Source organism: Capricornis sumatraensis, chromosome 1, assembly GCF_032405125.1.
Source record: "Capricornis sumatraensis isolate serow.1 chromosome 1, serow.2, whole genome shotgun sequence".
Lineage (NCBI taxonomy): Eukaryota > Metazoa > Chordata > Mammalia > Artiodactyla > Bovidae > Capricornis > Capricornis sumatraensis.
This window is the reverse complement of record NC_091069.1, coordinates 259,145,082-259,163,427: the sequence shown is the minus strand read 5'-3', so window position 1 is coordinate 259,163,427 and position 18,346 is coordinate 259,145,082. Positions and strand designations below refer to the sequence as shown.

The window sequence follows — 18,346 nt, the reverse complement described above, 5'->3', positions numbered from 1 at the left end:
CCTGGGGACCAGGAATCAGACGCGGGGCTTCCCTCTGGCTCCAGGCTCTACCCCCTGTGCGGAAGAGGCAGGGGCCACGCTACCCTTAGGCTGCCTCCCAGGCTGGAGCTGCTGGGAAATGACACGTGGGGAGTTCTGTGAAGTGCTCTCACCAAATGGCAGGGCCAGCAGATGAGGCAACGAGGACGTGATCCGGCCAGGCCTGAGGAGCCAGTGGTGCCCACGTGCCCGAGTTGAGGGCCTGCTCTACGGCGAGGGGCTGCCCTCTGGGCTCACCCCTGGTCACCTCAGCTTCTGCTCTCCTTCTTCTGTGTGGAGGAGTGGAGAGGAGAGGAGGGGCCGCTGGAAAAAATCCGCCCCAGCTCCCTGCAAGTGATGCCGCAGCTGGAATTGCCCCACAAATCTCTGACTTCCGCGCATTAAAACTCTCAGCTGTTCAATCACACTAACGGAGCTTACACTGACTTTCTGTCGCATTTTCTTCAACTCGGCTCAAAATAACCTCTCACCAGTCTCAATAGTTTTGTCCTGGCAAATTCTGAAATGCTACTCTAACTGAGGGACTGGCAAACTACAATCGAACCACGGGCCAGATCCGGGTGTCCTGGTAAACACCGCCTCACCGGAAGGCAGCCCCAGCGATCCGCGCGCAGGCTGCCCAGGGCCGCCCTCACACGACAGAGGCGGAGTTCTGCGGCTGTAACCAAGACAGCCCGGCCCTGGAGGCCTGAAACACTCACTGTCGGGCCCTTTAAGGAAGACTGCCAAACTCAACTCTAATTCTACCTGCCTCAAAATGCAACAGAAAAAAGGACAGTCCGAGCTGCTACAGAAACTGCCTTTTCTTCAAAACTGGCAAGGTTTCACTTTTCAAAAAAGAATTCTAACAAATATCACACTTACAGAATAAGCACTTTTGTGTGTTGAACAAACCAAAAAAAGTATTTTCAGATTTACCATCAGTGGGAAAAGCATATTTTCCTACACATCCATAAATCTATTATGCTGAACTACTTTTACACAGACTCCTCAAAAACACACAGGCTTAAAGCTGAATTCACAAATATACCACTCTTGGTCCCAAAGCAATTTTCTGAAAGTAGAATAAGCTTGAAAAGTGGAGCCTAAATAATGCTCTCTTATATTAAACTCTATTATTAACACTAAAAATTAAACTGTAACAACAATACAATTTCCGACCATGTTTCTAGAAGTGGATAATCCTCCTTTATATAAAATACATAGTTTTTTAACCATTAGTTTAAAAACACCTATAAAACTAAGCTAAACACAATCCAAGTATTTGAAGAATCATTCAAAAGAAAAATCAAATATCTAATTATGTTTTTAAAAGAGAATGGGGTTACTCACAGAGGTAAAGGGTGAGGATCCTTTATTTCCCAGCCCGTGACACCCCTTCGGGTTGGTGGATTAGCCCTTCCATGGTCTGAATATGGAGGAAAAAATCTGCACGTGGGAAGGTAACGAGAGCTCATTCACCTTCCTTTCTCAGATGTTAGTGCTTTCTCCCTTTTGATGAAATAAGAAGTTGTTCTAAAGTAGGGATAAGAACAAGGACTTTGAGACATGGTGCCAAAAAAGAAAGAAAAGGCAAGCTACTCATAAAATGTAGCTCCCTCCGTTGCTACAACACTCCCTTCATCAGAAACAAATCCATCCCTTCTGAGTTTAAAGGGAATGACCGGAGTATTTGGCTATCATCTTTTCAAATCAGTTGTCCCAAGTCACATTTGGAGAAGTTCTGGAGAGAAATATAACAAACCTGCCCCGACTGTCCCTCAAAGGGACGCAAGCTCATCTAAAGCCCTTGTGGTAAGCCGGGCCTAACCGTGTGCAGACTGCAAGCTAGGAGAGCCTGCCCTGGCCCGAGACACAAACCTCCTGCCGAACGACGTCTGCGGTTCTCTCCAAGTGATCAGGCCTCCTTTCGGATTCCATTACACTTTAACAGAAAGTAAGATTAGGTTATTAAGCATTATCCTCCTAAAAATTCATTACAGTATTAATTACCGTGACTATCCAGTACCTGTGATTGGAAAGGAATGCCATCCAGTACACAATGTAACTGGCTGTCCAGGATACAACAGAACATTATGGATCCTAGAGAACAGTCCTGGAAATCTATACACTAACTAAAGCTTACGACCCACTGACAGCAGCACAGTCAGGAAGGATGCTACGCCCTGCTTCCCACCGTCCTCAGCAGGTCCGGGCTCTCAGAATACCCGCCGTAAACGACACTGAAGGTGAGCACTCACCTGCTCCGCGTGAGGTGGCGCAAAGCGCTGGGCGCTGATCTCAGTGGAGCCGCCTGAGTGAAGATGGTGCCCAGAGGGCCTCGCAGCAGCCTGGGGATCACGCCCACCATGGTGCTTCCTGGGAGCCAGCAAACTCAAAGTCACAACATTCCAAGAATAAGAAGGGAAACATCAGACTGTCTTAGGGGCCAGTGAAGAAGAGTTTGGATTTTTGTTGCTGATGTTATGAGCTGATCTAACAGCAAAACGATTAAAGACCTAACTTCACCCAACAAAACTGCGGCTGCTATTTAGAGCTGAGTCCTCTGATCCCCACAGTACATGCACATGTGTCAGTGACTATTGGTGCTGGCAAATATTCCTGTCCTCCATTAGTTTCCAAAATCTCTGACCGAGCTCATGGCACTGATCTTACGCTATCACAGAAGAGGACAGTGGATTCTGTAACTGCCTAGTAACTATATTCCACCCAGAGCCCCACATAAGTCTGCAATATTTCTTATGAGATAAAGAGAAAAGGGCAGACAAATTTTCTGAGGTTCACAGCAATGAGAATAAACAGACTCCAACCACAGGCAGTAACAGAAATGAGCAACACAAACACCTCAGTAAATGAAAAGAATGACAGAGAAGACTCAAAAAAGCACCTACACAAAGCACCTAGTCTACGAGTCCAGTCATACAAAGTACAAAAGCAGGAAGAGACCAATCTGTGGAGTTGGAAATCAAATCAGCAGGCACCCTTGGCAAGGTGACCGTGACAAAGCTGTTTCTTAGTCTGAATGTTGATTATATGGGTATTTTCATTTTGAAAAAAATTCCTCAAACACAAGAGGAGTTTCAGAGCAGTCAAAATACTCCAGATGGTACCATAATGATGGATACAAGTCATCATACGTTTGTCCACATCCACAGAACACACACCACCAAGAGTGAGCCGTGCTGTTAGACTTGGGATGACTCTCCGAGTCAGTGCAGGTTCACCGATTACAGGTCGGTGATTAAAGGCCCCACTCTGGCGGGGGCTGTGGACGGTGGGGAGGCTGTGGATGTGGAAGGGAAACTCTCTACTTGCCCTCCATCTTGCTGTGAACCTAAAACTGCTCCCCCAAAAGTTTGTCCTAAGAATTCAACCAAGCAGTCTTCTTAGGATTTATGTACTTCCATTTACATGTCGAATTTCAATAACAAGTTTAAAGGAAAAAAAAAAAAAAAACCAGAAAGATTAACACATCAAATTCTAAAAACTACTGCCTATCAGGAAAACCACTGATCGGGAGTCAGATGATGTATTTTTTTTTTGCTTCCTATCACTCTGTTTTTTCTGTGCTAATTCTTAAATCTTTCTTTGCTTAAATGGGCTTCCCAGGTGGTGCTAGGTGTAAAGAACCCTTTTGCCAATGCAGGAGACATAAAAGACATGGGTTCCATCGCCGGGCTGGGAAGATCCCCTGGGGAAGGGCATGACAACCCACTCCAGTACTCTTGCCTAGAGAATCCCAAGAACAGAGGCGTCTAACCCTACAGTCCATGGGGTCGCAAAGAGTCAGACATGACTGAAGTGACTTAGCACGCGAGCACACTGCTTAGGATGGCCACTTTTAACAAGTTATATTGCCATATATATCTGTCCTTTCCTATCTTAGTTGGCTTCAGAACAAACGAAAATGTATGTGGACACGATTTCCTGAGCTCTTTGGGAGGTGCTATATAAATGAATTGTAACAAATACAATGTTAGAAAATATTCAAGTGAAGTCTACATTCCTGTTCCAAGGGAAGTGTGCCACATTCCTATACCACACTCACTAATTTAGCCCTTCATTTGACAAACATTTATTAAGAGTCCATCATGTGGCAGGCCCTGGGGCCACATGAACAAAACAAAGACCTTCGGGAGCTTGAGGATATTTTAGAAGATACAGACCGGAAATAAAAGTAAATAAATTAAGAGGTGACAATTATCATATGTAATTCATTCAGTTACAACCAAATCATATTAAAAAGCCACTGCTTTCTAACTAGCCTTCAGATAAAAGATCTATTTCTTGCCATTGTGGATAATAAACATGCTACTTGCTATTTTTCTGTCTAGTAAAATGAAAGAAGTGAAAGGCCTCTTTCCACCTCACGTAAAACGTAGTTCCTCTCCTCTGAATGTGCTAAACCAAAAATGGTATATTAAAGAAGGCAGAACTTACTTCAGAGGCCCATGAGAGTTTAGGAGCCGTTAACTGTACAGCTGGCTGGCTGACATGCAATATTCTGGTCCTGGAATCACACTGGGACCTTTGGCACACAGACAGGCTGGAACAGAAACGGCACCATCCACTGAAACTCTCACCAAGTTCCTGCAAAGGCAGAGACAACATGTAAGAACAACGTTTGGGAAGCTGTTCAAAAGGAATACCATCTCGGGACTTTCCTGGTGGCACAGCGGATGGGAGTCCACCGGCCAATGCAGGGGCATGGGTTCAACCCCTGGTCCAGGAAGACTCCACATGCTTAGGAGCGACTCAGCCCGTGCGCCACGACTACTGAAGCCTGTGCTCCTAGAGCCGACGCAATGAGAAGCGCGTGCACAAGCCCCGCTCACCACAACCAGAGAAAGCCCCTGAGCCACAACCAAGACCCTGCACGACCAAAGATAAACAGATAATCAAACTTATTTAAAAAGAAAAGAAAGGAAATCACTCCTGTCTCTTAGCTGTAAAAGCAAAGGCTCAATGCAGCAGGCAAGCATCACCTCACAGCCAAGCTCCTCTCAGTGGCGCCCCCCCGTGGCAGCCCCCTTCCACCCACTCCTCATGGTCCCACTTTTCTCGTCTGTTTCTCTTGCTGCTTCTCTCTTTCATCTTTCTTGTTGTTTCACTGCGGAGTCATGTCCGACTCTGTTGCGACCCCGTGTACTACAGCCTGCCAGGCTCCTCTGTCCATGGGACTTCCCAGGCAAGAATACTGGAGCGCGTTGCCAAGCCCTCCTCCAGGGCATCTTCCCGACCCAGGGATCAAACCTGCGTCTCCTGCATTGCAGGTGGATTCTTTACCGCTGAGCCACCAGGGACGCCCACTCATCTTTCTTGAACCGTCTGTATCTCCTGCTGCTTAGGGTCTCCACCCCATGAACAACCAGTCCAGGGGCTGGGCTGATAACAGGTACATGTCATCTGGGCCCAAACTCCCTGACAAAGTTTAACTGGTGTGCAGGCAAACATGGACACACTGTCCTGCTCAGTTTCGGGCACCTACTGCTGCAACAAGCTGCCCTCAGCTAAGACACATCTTCCAGTGGTTACACTGTTTGGTCTACTGCTCAGCTTGAACTAGAAAACAAGAAAACTTAATTTTTAAAAGCTGTTTTCTTTAAAATTCTAAAATCTTTGTTTTTTAACAACAGCAATAACCATGACCAAGAGTGCCACCTACTGGTAAATAAAAGGTATTTTATCAAACTGTGTTCAAAGCGCCTTCTAAAGCAATAAGGTATTTAAAGAAAAAAACCTATCCATATTTGGAAACACATCCAGTGGCTTTATATAGTCAATGAAAGTGTTAACGAACTACAGAATATTAACATATACTAAGTAATTTACTACTAGAGCTCATCAATGAATTTGGTAAAGTCCCAAGATGCAAAATTAATACACAGAAATCTGTTGCATTCCGATACACTAACAATGAAAGATCAGAAAGAGAAAGCAAGAAAAGAGTTGCAATTAACATACATCAAAAAGAATAAAATACTTAGGAATAAACCTACCTTAGGAGATGAAAGACCTACATTCTGAAAACTACAGGAAGCTGATGAAAGAAATCAAAGATGACACAAACAAATGGAAAGATAGACCATGTTCTTGGGTTAGAAGGATCAATACTGTCAAAATGACTGTATTACCGAAGGCAATCTACAGATTCAATGCAATCTCTCAAGTTACCAATGGAATTTTTCACAGAACTAGAACCAAAAAAAAAAATGTTTTAATTTGTATGGAAACACAAAAAACCCTCAAGAGCCAAAACAATCTTGAGAAAGAAACGCAGAGCTGAAGGAATCAGACTCCATGACTTTGGACTATACTACAAAGCTACAATCATCAAAAGAGTAGGGTACTGGCATAAAGACAGACATATAGAGATCAATGGAACAGGATACAAAGCCCAGAAACAAACCCAGGCACCTATGGTCAATTAATCTATGACAGAGGCAAGAATATACAATGGAGAAAAGACAGTCTCTTCAATAAGTGGTGCTGGGAAAACTGGACAGCTACATGTAAAAGAATGAAATTAGAACACGTCCTCACACCACACAAAAATAAACTCAAAATGAATTAGAGACCTAAATGTGAGACTGGATATTATCAAAATCCTAGAGGAAAACGTAGACAGCACTCTGTTTGACAGAAATAGCAGAAAGATTTTTTAAAATCTGTCTCCTACAGTAATAAAAATAAAAACAAAAATAAACAAATGGGACCTAATTAAACTTAAAAGCTTTTGCAAAGCAAAAGAAACCATAAACCAAATAAAAAGACAATCTACAGAATGGGAGTAAATATTTTGCAAACAATGTGACTGACCCACAAGGGCTTAATCTCCAAAATACACAAACAGCTCTACATAATAACCCAATCAAAAACTGGGCATAAGATTAAACAGACATTTCCCCAAAGACACACAGACAGCAAAAAAGGCACATGAAAAGATGCTCAACATCACTGATTATTAGAGAAATGCAAATCAAAACTACAATGAGGTATAACCTCACACCAGTCAGAATGGCCATCGACAAAAAGTCTACAAATGCTAAACGCTGAAGAGCATGTGCAGAAAAAGGAACCATTCTACACGGCAGGTGGGAATGCAGATCGGCGCAGCCTCTATGGAGAAGAGCACGGAGGCTCCTTAAAAACTAAAAATAGAGCTACCACGTGATCCTTCAATCCCACTGGACATGTACCTGGAGAAAACCACAACTGGAAACACACAGGCACTCCAGTGCTCAGTGCAGCACCATCTACAACAGCCAAGACATGGGAGCGACCTAAATGTCCACTGACGCATGAGACGGGTAAAACCGTGGATAAAATACGCAAGGGAGCATTACTCAGCCATAGAAAAGAATGACAGAATGCTATCCGCAGCAACAAGGACAGACCTACAGATTAACAGACTAGGTGAAGTCAGACAGAGGAAGACAATCGTATGGCATCACCTACACATGGATCTAAAATGATACAGATGAGCTCATCGACAAAGCAGAAACAGACTCACAGACACAGAAAACAGACTTACGGTTACCAAAGAGGAAGGGGGGTATACGTCAGGAGCTCGGGATTAACATATACACACTACTAAATATAAAACAGATAACCAGTGAGGACCTACTGTTAACACAGGGAACCACACTCAATATTACGTAAAAACCTGTAAGGGAAGAGAATCTGATACATACGCATGTATGTATGATATAACTGAATCACTGTGGTGTTCACCTGAAGCTAAGGGGTACTGTAAATCAACCATACTTCAGGAAGGGCTTTGCAGGTGGCCTGCCGATGCAGAAGGCACAAGAGATGCAGGTTCGATCCCCTGGGGTAGGAAATGGCACCCCACTCCAGCACTGTTGCCTGGAAAATTCCATGGTCAGAGGCGCCTGGCAGACCACAATCCAGGAGGTTGCAAAGAGCAGGACACAACTGAGCGTGCATGCACTCACACTTCAGTTAAAAAAATTAACACAAGGCCACATTAAAAAAACAGGACGTGAACAATACGGGACAAAAAGGAAAACACCTACCCATATCCTGAAACGTGTCCAGTGGTTTTATTCATTCAATGTAAACATTAATTAACTATAGAAAATTAACATATATTAAGTAATTTTCAAAACCATACAAAAAAGAACATTCCATCAACGTTTGTATCCTCATTTGGCCCTTACCTCACCAAAAAGTTATTTTATTTCTGAAACAGAGAAAAGTATCATAAATACTGCTGCTGCTGCTGCTAAGTCGCTTCAGTCGTGTCCGACTCCATGCCACCCCACAGACGGCAGCCCACCAGGCTCCCTCGTCCCTGGGATTCTCCAGGCAAGAACACTGGAGTGGGCTGCCATTTCCTTCTCCAATGGGTGAAAGTGAAAAGTGAAAGTGAAGTTGCTCAGTCGTGTCCGACTCTTCTCGACCCCATGGACTACAGCCCACCAGGCTCCTCCGTCCATGGGATTCTCCAGGCAAGAGTGCTGGAGCGGGCATATAGCCATTTAAGCAGTCCTACAAGCAACAGACTACATTTAAGATTTCAAATGAACTATACTAGTTTCTGTTCAACAAGTACATTCAACTCATTTAACAATTACTGGGGCATCCACCACTGTTTTAGGTTGCGGAGACACAACAAAGAACCAGACACAAGGCCTCTGCCATTACATGAAGCTTTTATCGCAATGTCTACAGCAGCTAATAAACAGATAATTAAAAGACACGGATTACAGTAAGTGTGCAAAGGAAATAAGAGTGACGGAGGCTGGGGAGTATCAGGAAAGGTCTCTCTCAAGAGGAGTCTGAGCAGAGACCTGAACGATGAGGGTAAGTGCAGAGCCAAGGAGCAGAGGCCCCGTCACAGAAACGAGGCTGGTGTGTGAGACGGAGCACAGCCAGCGCGACTGCAGGGCAGAGAGCCGGGCGAGACGGAAGAGCCCCAGCGCAAGAGCCCCAGCGCGAGACAGGGCCAGGCCACGGCCGCCCACGGCCAGGGGGCAGGCCTTCTTCCAAAGGCAAAGGGAGGCGACTGGAGGGCTTGAACAAACCAGGGGAGGGGCGTGATCTCACTCACGCTAAAGGGCCACTCCGGCTGCCTTGCAAAGCACCGACTGAAGCGGGAAGTTCAGTTAGAAGGTGCCCGGCTGAGCTCAGACAGAATAAACCCAAGACAGAAACAGATGAGCACGGACTAGATTTTGAAGCTAGAGCCCTATCACTTGCCGAGACAGGATGACGTGTGAACAGGCAGTGAGAGAAAGAGAAAAAAGCCAAGAATGCCTCACAGAGCAGGGAGCGCAGAACTAAACTCAGAGCTGGCCCTTGCTGACTTAGAGCCCCAGGTGCCAGTGAGGAAGCGCAGGCTCTCGGCATTCCGAAAGGGGCCCTGAGTGAGACACAAGTCACTGCAGAGTGCTGCAGTCAGAACCAGCAGAACCGGGCTCAGATCTGACTCCCTCCTGGCTTTCAACCTTGGGCCAGTCACCTCTTCCCCTTTTTAAATGGAAATGCCAAGACTACCTCACTGGGTTGCTGAAAGGGGTACATGTCTGGGGAAATACCTGGCACGCAGGAGGATCACTAAAAATCAACCCCAATCTAGACAGGCAGTGGGTTATGTGCCCAAAAAACAACTGCCCAGCCTGACCTACAACAACATTCATAAAACACAGCTGCTATGACGTAAGTATGACCTAGTTCTAAAGTCAATCTCATGCTAAGAATTTTGTTCACTGTTGTTTTCCAAATCAGCAGCATTACGATTTTTAAAAAATTATTTTTAAACCATAAATTTGTGATCTCAAATGACCATATAGCTACTATTAAACTTGTTTTTGTCATACTCTCTGAGTCCAAAGATATCTCATTATGAAATGTGTCCACTCTTTTGTAGGAATAAATGTAGTTCAGCAGTCACTGTTATGTTTTATTCAAAAATGTTGGGTGGCGTAAAATAATGCATCACGGGTTTTGCTACAGTTTTACTTTCTTCAGCACAGTATGCACTCAAACTGGCAGGTAAGCAGACCCACCTCTGGCCAAACAAGGGATGTGGCAACAGACGGCAGGATGAAAGCAGTACGTAAGGCCAAGGAGACCCCCAAACCAGGTCTCAAGGGAGCCAGCACCACTCTAGAGGAAAATCTGAGCCCTCTGCAGACTGCCAGAGCTGCCTGTTTAACCCAGCTCTGCTTCAAGCAGCATCAGATCACAGATGGCGCTGAAGGTCACAAAGACCCAGTTTCTGGGCTCAGCCAGGCCCGAGTTCTCACCATAGCTTACTGCCATTCACCAGCTTGGCCCTTTTAGGCAAGTTTCTAAACCTAAGCCTCTAACCCTCAGGTTTCCCAATGTTGAAAATGGGAGTGATGCCTATACCTCGTTGTTTTAATAACACGATGCATGTAAACACCAGTTGGTACAGGGTCTGGCACACAGTGTCAACTACTATTAATAAAGTGGCTCACTCACTTTTCTTCTCCTATTTGAAGTAATACATACTCAAAGAAAAGTTGGAAACTTACAAAGAAACTATAAAGAAAATTACCCAACAACTCCTGTAACTTTTAGGATTACTAACTTCAGATTTCAAAATTCCTCAGCAAATTGTTTTTGACAGACCCAGACTGCTTCCTAAAAAGTGTACCAATTTATACTTCCATGAACCAAATATGCACCCATTTCCAGACCTTCAAAACCAACTCACCTTTATTCTGGAGGTACTTATGCTCAGAAGTACTAAAGAACAGAAAAGATTCCCAACCTCAAAATGATCACTGGGACTACAATTCTGACACTAACAACTCTCTTCCGTCCTCCTCTCTCCAAGAGGCTACCTGGGAAAACCTCGTCTACAAAGGCATCCCCTGTGGCTCAGCTGGTCAAGAATCCGCCCGCACTGCAGGAGACCTGGGTTCAATCCCTGGGTTGGGAAGATCCCTTGGAGAAGGGAAAGGCTACCCACTCCAGTATTTTGGCCTGGAGAACAGTCCATGGGGTCACAGAGTCTTTCACTTCACTCACAGACACAGAGAGCAGCCTCTGAGCTACATAGACTTTACCAAAAGGGCTTTTCTGCTCCTTTGCTCAAAGCAGAATCAGTCCAGTTAACCCGCAATGAGTTTAACAAACGTTTAACAAACACTTTCCAACTGCTGGTTAGATCTCCAATTAAGGAAAACAGAATGTTTGTGAGGCCTCTGCTATATTCTATAAACCCTTTTAATGTAACTTCCAAATTTTCTCCCAAAGACTCCTTTGCCATTAGGTTTTCAAGCTTTAAAAGAGCTAAACCAGCTGGGACTTCAGCACACACAAAATTAATTCATGCAAACGTTTGTGTATTCATAAATAAGCATAGGGACGTGGACATTTGTAGCATGCATATGTATTATGTTAACATAAATATGGTACATGTAATTGCTGAACCACGTAAAACTCGCAATTTCCACGCAAAAGTAAAATGTTAGACCTGAAAGGAATCTTGTAAATCATCTCTAATCCAACTCTTCCTCAGTCAGAAGAGGAAATAAGGCCAAAGAATGTTAAATATCCAGCTCCCAGATCGAGATCCAGTCATCTCCTTAGCCCAAATCTGCTTCTCAATAGGGCTTTTCCCCACTGCCTTCCTACTCTGCCAAGATTTGGATAAATGCTTAGTAATAGAGTAAAACTCCCATGAAACCCCACTTTGCCAACACAAGACGTATCACCTTTTATCTGCATTTCACTTTAACGTGTATCAAGGCCTCACGGTATTATAATAACTCTGCGTGCTGATTCCATTTCTCTTTCAAAGAAGAAACTGTGGTTCGGTTCTTCAGTCGCTTAATCGTGTCCGACTCTTTGCGACCCCACGCACGCCAGGCCTCCCTGTCCATCACCAACTCCCGGAGCTGTGGTTCAACACTAGTTAAGTCATTCGTTCCTAGGCTTTGGGGACAGCCAGGCTCTTCATTTCCCAGGTGTGCGATTTGGGCCAAGACATCTGACTCTCTGTATCTCCGTTTAAAGACTACTAACACGGAATGAATGACACCTAGCTTCCCAGCACTGGTGGAAGAATGATACTGAGCGTCAACCCCGCGTAACAGACCTCGCTTAGTCCTTTCGACCACACACCTCACGGGCCTCTGAAGAGAAGCTGGGCTGAGGGAGAGGCCCGACTGTACTTGGACAGCCGAGCGCGGCCCGATCACAAGCCACGCGCTGCTCGGAGCTCAAAGTCACTCGGTGAATCAAGACCTCTGAGGAGCTTTCCGTCCCTCACCCCGGAGGTCAAGGGGGCTGAGCAGTTTCCGCCGCCGCCTCTTACCCCGCAAAGCGCTTTCCGCCAGCGGCGCCAAGGGCAGGGCTGACACTACCTAGGCCGACCGGGGCCTCCTACGGAGTCTGCTTAAGGCCTGAGGCCCACGAACGTGAGACACAGGACACTACGCCTCAGTGAGGCGTCTCCACACCACCGCCGCCGCCGCACCAACCCAGCCGCTTGCTTAGCGCCAAGCTCCGCCCCGGCGCCGGAGAGCTTCCGGCGTCCTCGATGTGACGCATAGACGCGCGAGCAAAACCCATATTCCATTGGTTGCTGTCGCCCAATGGGCGGAGCGACGCTCGACCGACCCCGAGCCACGCGCTCTATCCGCCCGTGTCTCCGCCCCCTAGAGGCGCCATCTCCATGGTGACCGCTGCCCGGTCACCCCTTGGGCCTCACGCCCGGAGTTGCGTCATTGTCCCTGAGCCGGAAGCGGGCCTCCGTGGGCCGGAAGCGGGCCTCCGCGGGCCGGTGCTCTGTGCAGACGCCCGTGTGGGCGGGCGCCAGCTAAGTTGGCCCGGGTCCCCGGCTTGCGTCGGACGGCGAAGTTGACAGACTTGTGCCCGTTCCAGTGATAATGGCGGTATTTCACGACGAGGTGGAGATCGAGGACTTCCAATACGACGAGGACTCGGAGACCTACTTCTACCCCTGCCCGTGTGGAGATAACTTCTGCATCACCAAGGTAACAGGAGGCTTCTCTGAGCGGGCGCGCGTTCGCCTGCCGAGTTCCTGCCGCGGACCCGCGCGGCTCAGAGTTAAACGCTTCCTTTTTTCATCCCTTTCTGAATTTTCCCAGAGTCGGGACTTGCGCCGTCTGTGGTTCTGGCCTTCAGTCAAGCCTTAGGAGAGCGGGAAGAGGGTGGATGGCAGCGAGTACCAATCTTCTCGCCAACCCCCGCCACTCAAGCTTCCCCTCCCTAGGATGCTTTTTGGACGAAGGAGTGTGTTTTTGTCTTCCGAGGTGGGGGTGAGTTTTTAGACGACTGAACCATGACTCACCCTCCTGGGTGTTTTTTCCCCAAGTGACGCTTCCAGGGAAGAATGGGGCTGGCGTTTCTCTCGGGAGGTGCTTTTGGTCCTCACGTGTCTTGTGGGTTTGTCCAGTGGTCATGTTTGGATGTGAGAGTTGGACCGTAAAGAAAGCTGAGCGCCGAAGAATTGATGCTTTTGAACTGAGGTATTGGAGAAGACTCTTGAGAGTCCCTTGGACTGCAAGAGATCCAACCAGTCCATCCTAAGGGAGTCCTGAATATTCATTGGAAGGACTATGAATAGTCCAATACCTTGGACTCTAATGAAACTCCAATACCTTGGCCACCTGATGTGAAGAACTGACTTCTTGGAAAAGACTGATGCTGGGAAAGATTGAAGGTGGGAGGAGAAGGGGACAACAGAGGATGAGATGGTTGGATGGCATCACTGACTCAATGGACATGAGTTTGAGTAAACTCCAGGAGTTGGTGATGGACAGGGAGGCCTGGCGTGCTGTGATCCATATGGTTGCAAAGAGTCAGACAGAACTGAACTGAACTGAACTGCCTTGTGGGTAGGCCAACCTCCGAGGAGCTTGCCCACAGAAGTGAGAGGGTTGGGGAGGAGGAAATCGCCAAGGGAAGGCTGTGCTGACCATATGGTGTTTAATTTTATTTATAGGAAGATTTGGAAAATGGAGAAGATGTGGCAACGTGCCCTAGCTGCTCTCTCATTATAAAAGTGATTTATGACAAGGTAAGGAGTCAGGTTCTAAAATGGGTGAGGGGGGAGAGGGTTGCAGGAACCTTGAGCAGTCTGCCTGTGATATGTTAGTGCAGGAGATTGTTTTCTAATGGTGTGTTAGGAAAATGCTATGTTTTTTAAACGAATTTTAAAGAGCCATTCATGCTGCTGCTGCTAAGTCGCTCCAGTCGTGTCCGACTCTGTGCGACCCTATAGACAGCAGCCCACCAGGCTCCCCCGTCCCTGGGATTCTCCAGGCAAGAACACTGGAGTGGATTGTCATTTCCTTCTCCAATGCATGAAAGTGAAAAGTGAAAGGGAAGTCGCTCAGTCATGTCCAACTCTTCGGGACCCCATGGACTGCTGCCCACCAGGCTCCTCCATGGGATTTTCCAGGCAGGAGTACTAGAGTGGGGTGCCATTGCTTTCTCCGCAAAATGTCTCTGCGCATTGCCAGATGTCCCCAAAGATAAAAGTAACGCCTCCTTTCTACCACCCATTGAGAACCCTGTGTTAGAGCAAGAAGGCTGTTTTACAGAGGTTGAGAACATGGAGCCTCATGTTGATGGTGGACCATAAGTTTCAAAGAGCACGATGAGAGGGTTCCAGGGGCTGGGCAGGAGTCAGAGATTGACAGGGACAGAATAAGGCTGATCCTTAACAGGGATCAGACTACAGGAGATGAGGAGTAACCTGGGAGGCAGAGGTTTCCTAGGATGGCTGGCATAAGCCAGGATAAATCATCAGAGGTTGAACTTCGTTTACAGAGTAGCTAATTTACAGATTATCTGTGTTGGGAAACATAAAGAGCTACCCACTTTAGCTGGAAGAATTAATTTGAAGAGAACAGGTATTTGAGCGACCAAATATTGACGTGGAGAAGTGATAGTGCACATAGTAATTAATACAGAACCTTAAGAGATGTAACGTGTTTCATAAATGTGATCTCTGAGAAGTGGGAGCTCTGTCGTGAAGATGGACATGTTTGTTTCTAAGGTAAGGCGTGTACGTGCGGCATCACTTTAGTCGTGTCTTACTGTGTGACCGTATGGACTTCAGCCCGCCAGGCTCCTCTGTCCATGGGATTCTCCAGGCAAGAATGCTGGAGTGGGTTGCCATGCCCTCCTCCAGAGGGTCTTCCAGCCCCACGGATCAAATCTATGTCTCTTACCTCTCCTGCATTGGCAGGTGGGTTCTTTACCACTAGCGCCACCTAAGATAATAATATGGTGCATTAAATATGAATTTGGGTCTAAACCTGGGCAAGATCATGTTTCTAGTGCTGACTTTGACCAAGGATGAAGTCATAGAGCAAAGGAACACCTTAACAGAGCAAGACTGACTGTGTAACAAGGTGAAATCTCACTATTGGTGCACCTGTGACAGACACTCGGTGAGTAATGTGATTTCTTGTTCTGTCTTAGGATCAGTTCACGTGTGGAGAGACAGTCCCAGCCCCTTCCACCAGCAAAGAACTGGTTAAATGCTGAAGAAGACTTTTAGGTTCTAGAACCTGAACTTGGGGAATGAGGCAAGCTGGAAAAGTCAAATGTGGAGTCACTGGCTTCTTCACAGGGACAGTCATTTTGTGGTTTGCTGTTCATGAGAGTCTGGATTCTTTCCATCGGGTGCCAAGTTCATCTCCAGCTGAAGCAAGTCCACCACATGACATACCTGGATTTTGTGCTTAAAACCTTGAATTGGAAGTGTTTCCATCCAAACATAAAAGAAGATAATTTCAAATCAGTGCTTTTTTCCCATAGTTTTATTTTTATATCTTTACACTATTACTTCATTATCTGACAACAGCATCGTCTACCTCAAAGCATTAGGTTTCTTTAACTTAAAAAAGATTTTTATTTTAGTCGCTTATGAAGATTTTTAAAATCAGCCGTTTCTGTGCAATTTGACGTCAGCTTTGCTGTTATAAACTGAAGGAAGTCAGTTGCCTCTAGTCCGTTGGGACTGTGCCTTCTATGCCCTCACCATGCTGACCTTCATCAGGGATCTGTGTTCCATTAAACGTGCCGTTTCATTATGCTTCATATACTGGGTCCTGGTGGTGGTGCAAAGAAAACATATACTGAGCTCACAAAGTTAGTGAGTTAAGAAGAAAAGTCAAAAAACAAAACAGTCAGAGGATATGGACTTTCCTTATCAATATTCTGCGTTTTCCTTGAAAATCAGGACATAAAAAACAGCAAAAGGAAGTGAAACTGGTAACGAGAAGAGAAAACTAGGCCTACTTAGTTATTTAATTAAATGCTTGAGTGGTTTTGCGAGATTGATGCAACTAATATTTCTGTATCTGGGTTCTTGTGTGTGTATTTGTTTTTCGATAAGGCTAATGAAATTTTACTCTAGACGGGTTAACATCAAGTCTTCATGGCTGGCGGCCGTGCTTTCAGCACTACCACCAAATCAAGTCACTAGTCCTAAAAGGTAAAGCTTTGATAATAGCCCTTGTATTTACTAAGGATGAACTTGAAAATGAGATGCCTGTTCTAATTAAATATGCCCCTGAGGTCATAGACGTGCTGCGCTTAGTTACTAAGTCGTGTCCGACTCTTTCTGACCCCATGGACTGCAGCCTGCCAGACTCCTCTGTCCATGGGGATTCTCCAGGCAAGAATACTGGAGTGGGTTGCCATTCCCTTCTCCAGGGGATCTTCCCAACCTAGGGATTGAATCCAAGTCTCCCGTATTGCAGGCAGATTCTTTACTAACTGAGCCACCAGGAAAGCCTAAGGGCATGTATAGTAAGCCTTTATAAGCTGCAACCACACATATATTCACTCTTGTAGAGAATTGTTGCCCTGGAGAAAAAAATACAAAGATAGGCCATTGGTCTTCCTTTGCCACAGCCGTGAGAGTAGCAAGAAATAGAATCACTTGCATGGAAATTGCAAATTTCCCTTTATGTACACACCTTTGTTGTGTGTACATAAAATTAACTGGTGTCTGGTGGGTTGTGGAATTGGCTCCTGCAGTTAACAAGAAAAATAGCTTGCCAGAATGTGAGCATTTTATTACTAACTGATAAATATTTTGTACACTCATTGGGGGTTTAAATTAAAACAGGCCAGTGGCCTTTTTTCTCCTGCCAGTAGCATAGCTACGTGAAGCCATTAGACTGAGAAGTAAATCACCAAAAATTGTATGCCAAAACTGCTTGGTACGTTATAAGAAGTGTACGGCATGTTCTTGATGTGTTGAGAAATCACTGTTGGGGTCACTGACACCCCAGAAGTCATCCACAGTTGCTTTGAAACCAGTGGTGGCTCAAGTGGACAGAGCAGGGTGTGTGCTAACTGGTGGGGATGAATTGCAAAGAGAAAAAGACTGTCCCACACTCAGATCTGATGGCTTTGTCGATATCGATAACCAATGATGAATTTCGAAAAAGAATAGATATCTTTAATGTCACCTCTGCTGTGAGCATAAGAGCAGGAAGAAAAGGTGCCCAAGTCCAAACGTCCCAGGAGACATTGAAGGCACTCGTGATCAATGATACTCAGGAATGTGATCGCGGGCATGATTCATTCCCAGAAGCAACTGAGTCACTACGTCTGTTAACCACAAAGAACACATCAGGATTTAATCCTTTGTTAAGCAGAAGGTAAAACCAGGGTCTTGCAGATATGACTAGGGTTCTGTGGTGTCCCTTGCTTGGCTTCACAGACATTTCAGAGCCCTCTGAGGACTAATTTGTAATCCAGCTCCATGACCTGCTAGCTTTGTAATCTTCGGCAAGACCAGTGGGTTCCTCATCTGTTAAAATCAGGAGACTGAATCGGGATTTCTAAATTCAGTACTGTAATTTCAGGCTTCGTAGTTTGCAGGAGCTGGAATGGTAATCGAAACCTTTCTAAACTAAATGCTAAAGATGAGTTACAGAGAAAGACTCCATTCTTCAGTAACTCCACATCAGAGGCTTCTGCAGATACTTCACTATACACATTCAGAAACCCTTTTCTTGGAAAGCCCCCAACATTTTTGATAACTGTATGTACTAATTTATTACCAGTTTAAACTGTATTAGCATGCTGAATAAAGTCACATTATTCACATCCATTTGTTTTCATGTGATTTTTCCTCCTCTAGATACCAGCATTATGTATTTAAATATTGTAATGTGATTATATATGAGATGGAAAATCTTTAACCTGCTTTGGGACTTTGGAGGTAGCTTTCTGTTGTGGACGGTACAGTTTTTAAATAGGAAAGAAATTGCCGTGATTACCACAGGTGGGCCACATGGGTATTGGTTCTGGA

The 18,346-nt window shown here is 45.7% G+C and overlaps 2 protein-coding genes across 4 annotated transcripts in view; one reads left to right on the top strand and one right to left on the bottom strand.

Annotated features, from left to right (window-relative positions):
• The window catches only part of OXNAD1 (oxidoreductase NAD binding domain containing 1), a 44,170-nt gene extending 31,672 nt beyond the window's left edge, over nt 1-12,498 (bottom strand). Inside the window, exons 1-4 of one of the 2 annotated variants that reach the window (XM_068978861.1) lie at nt 12,163-12,498; nt 4,480-4,629; nt 2,280-2,397; nt 1,900-1,963 (exon numbers count right to left, since the gene is read on the bottom strand). In XM_068978861.1, the coding sequence (XP_068834962.1) occupies nt 1,900-1,963; nt 2,280-2,389 (174 nt within the window). In that variant the 5' untranslated portion in view covers nt 2,390-2,397; nt 4,480-4,629; nt 12,163-12,498. The remainder of the gene's footprint in view (nt 1-1,899; nt 1,964-2,279; nt 2,398-4,479; nt 4,630-12,162) is intronic. The other variant, XM_068978869.1, reaches the window with a different exon arrangement.
• Nucleotides 12,499-12,860: 362 nt separating this feature from the next.
• DPH3 (diphthamide biosynthesis 3) lies at nt 12,861-18,048 on the top strand. Of its 2 annotated transcripts, XM_068976318.1 has the most exons (3): nt 12,861-13,037; nt 14,009-14,083; nt 15,496-18,048. In XM_068976318.1, the coding sequence occupies exons 1-3, from the start codon at nt 12,930-12,932 to the stop codon at nt 15,559-15,561; spliced, it is 249 nt and encodes an 82-aa protein (XP_068832419.1). In that variant the 5' UTR covers nt 12,861-12,929; the 3' UTR covers nt 15,562-18,048. The 2 variants fall into 2 exon arrangements, with proteins under 2 accessions (XP_068832419.1, XP_068832428.1); XM_068976327.1 differs by lacking the exon at nt 14,009-14,083.
• The last annotated feature ends 298 nt before the right edge of the window (nt 18,049-18,346 follow it).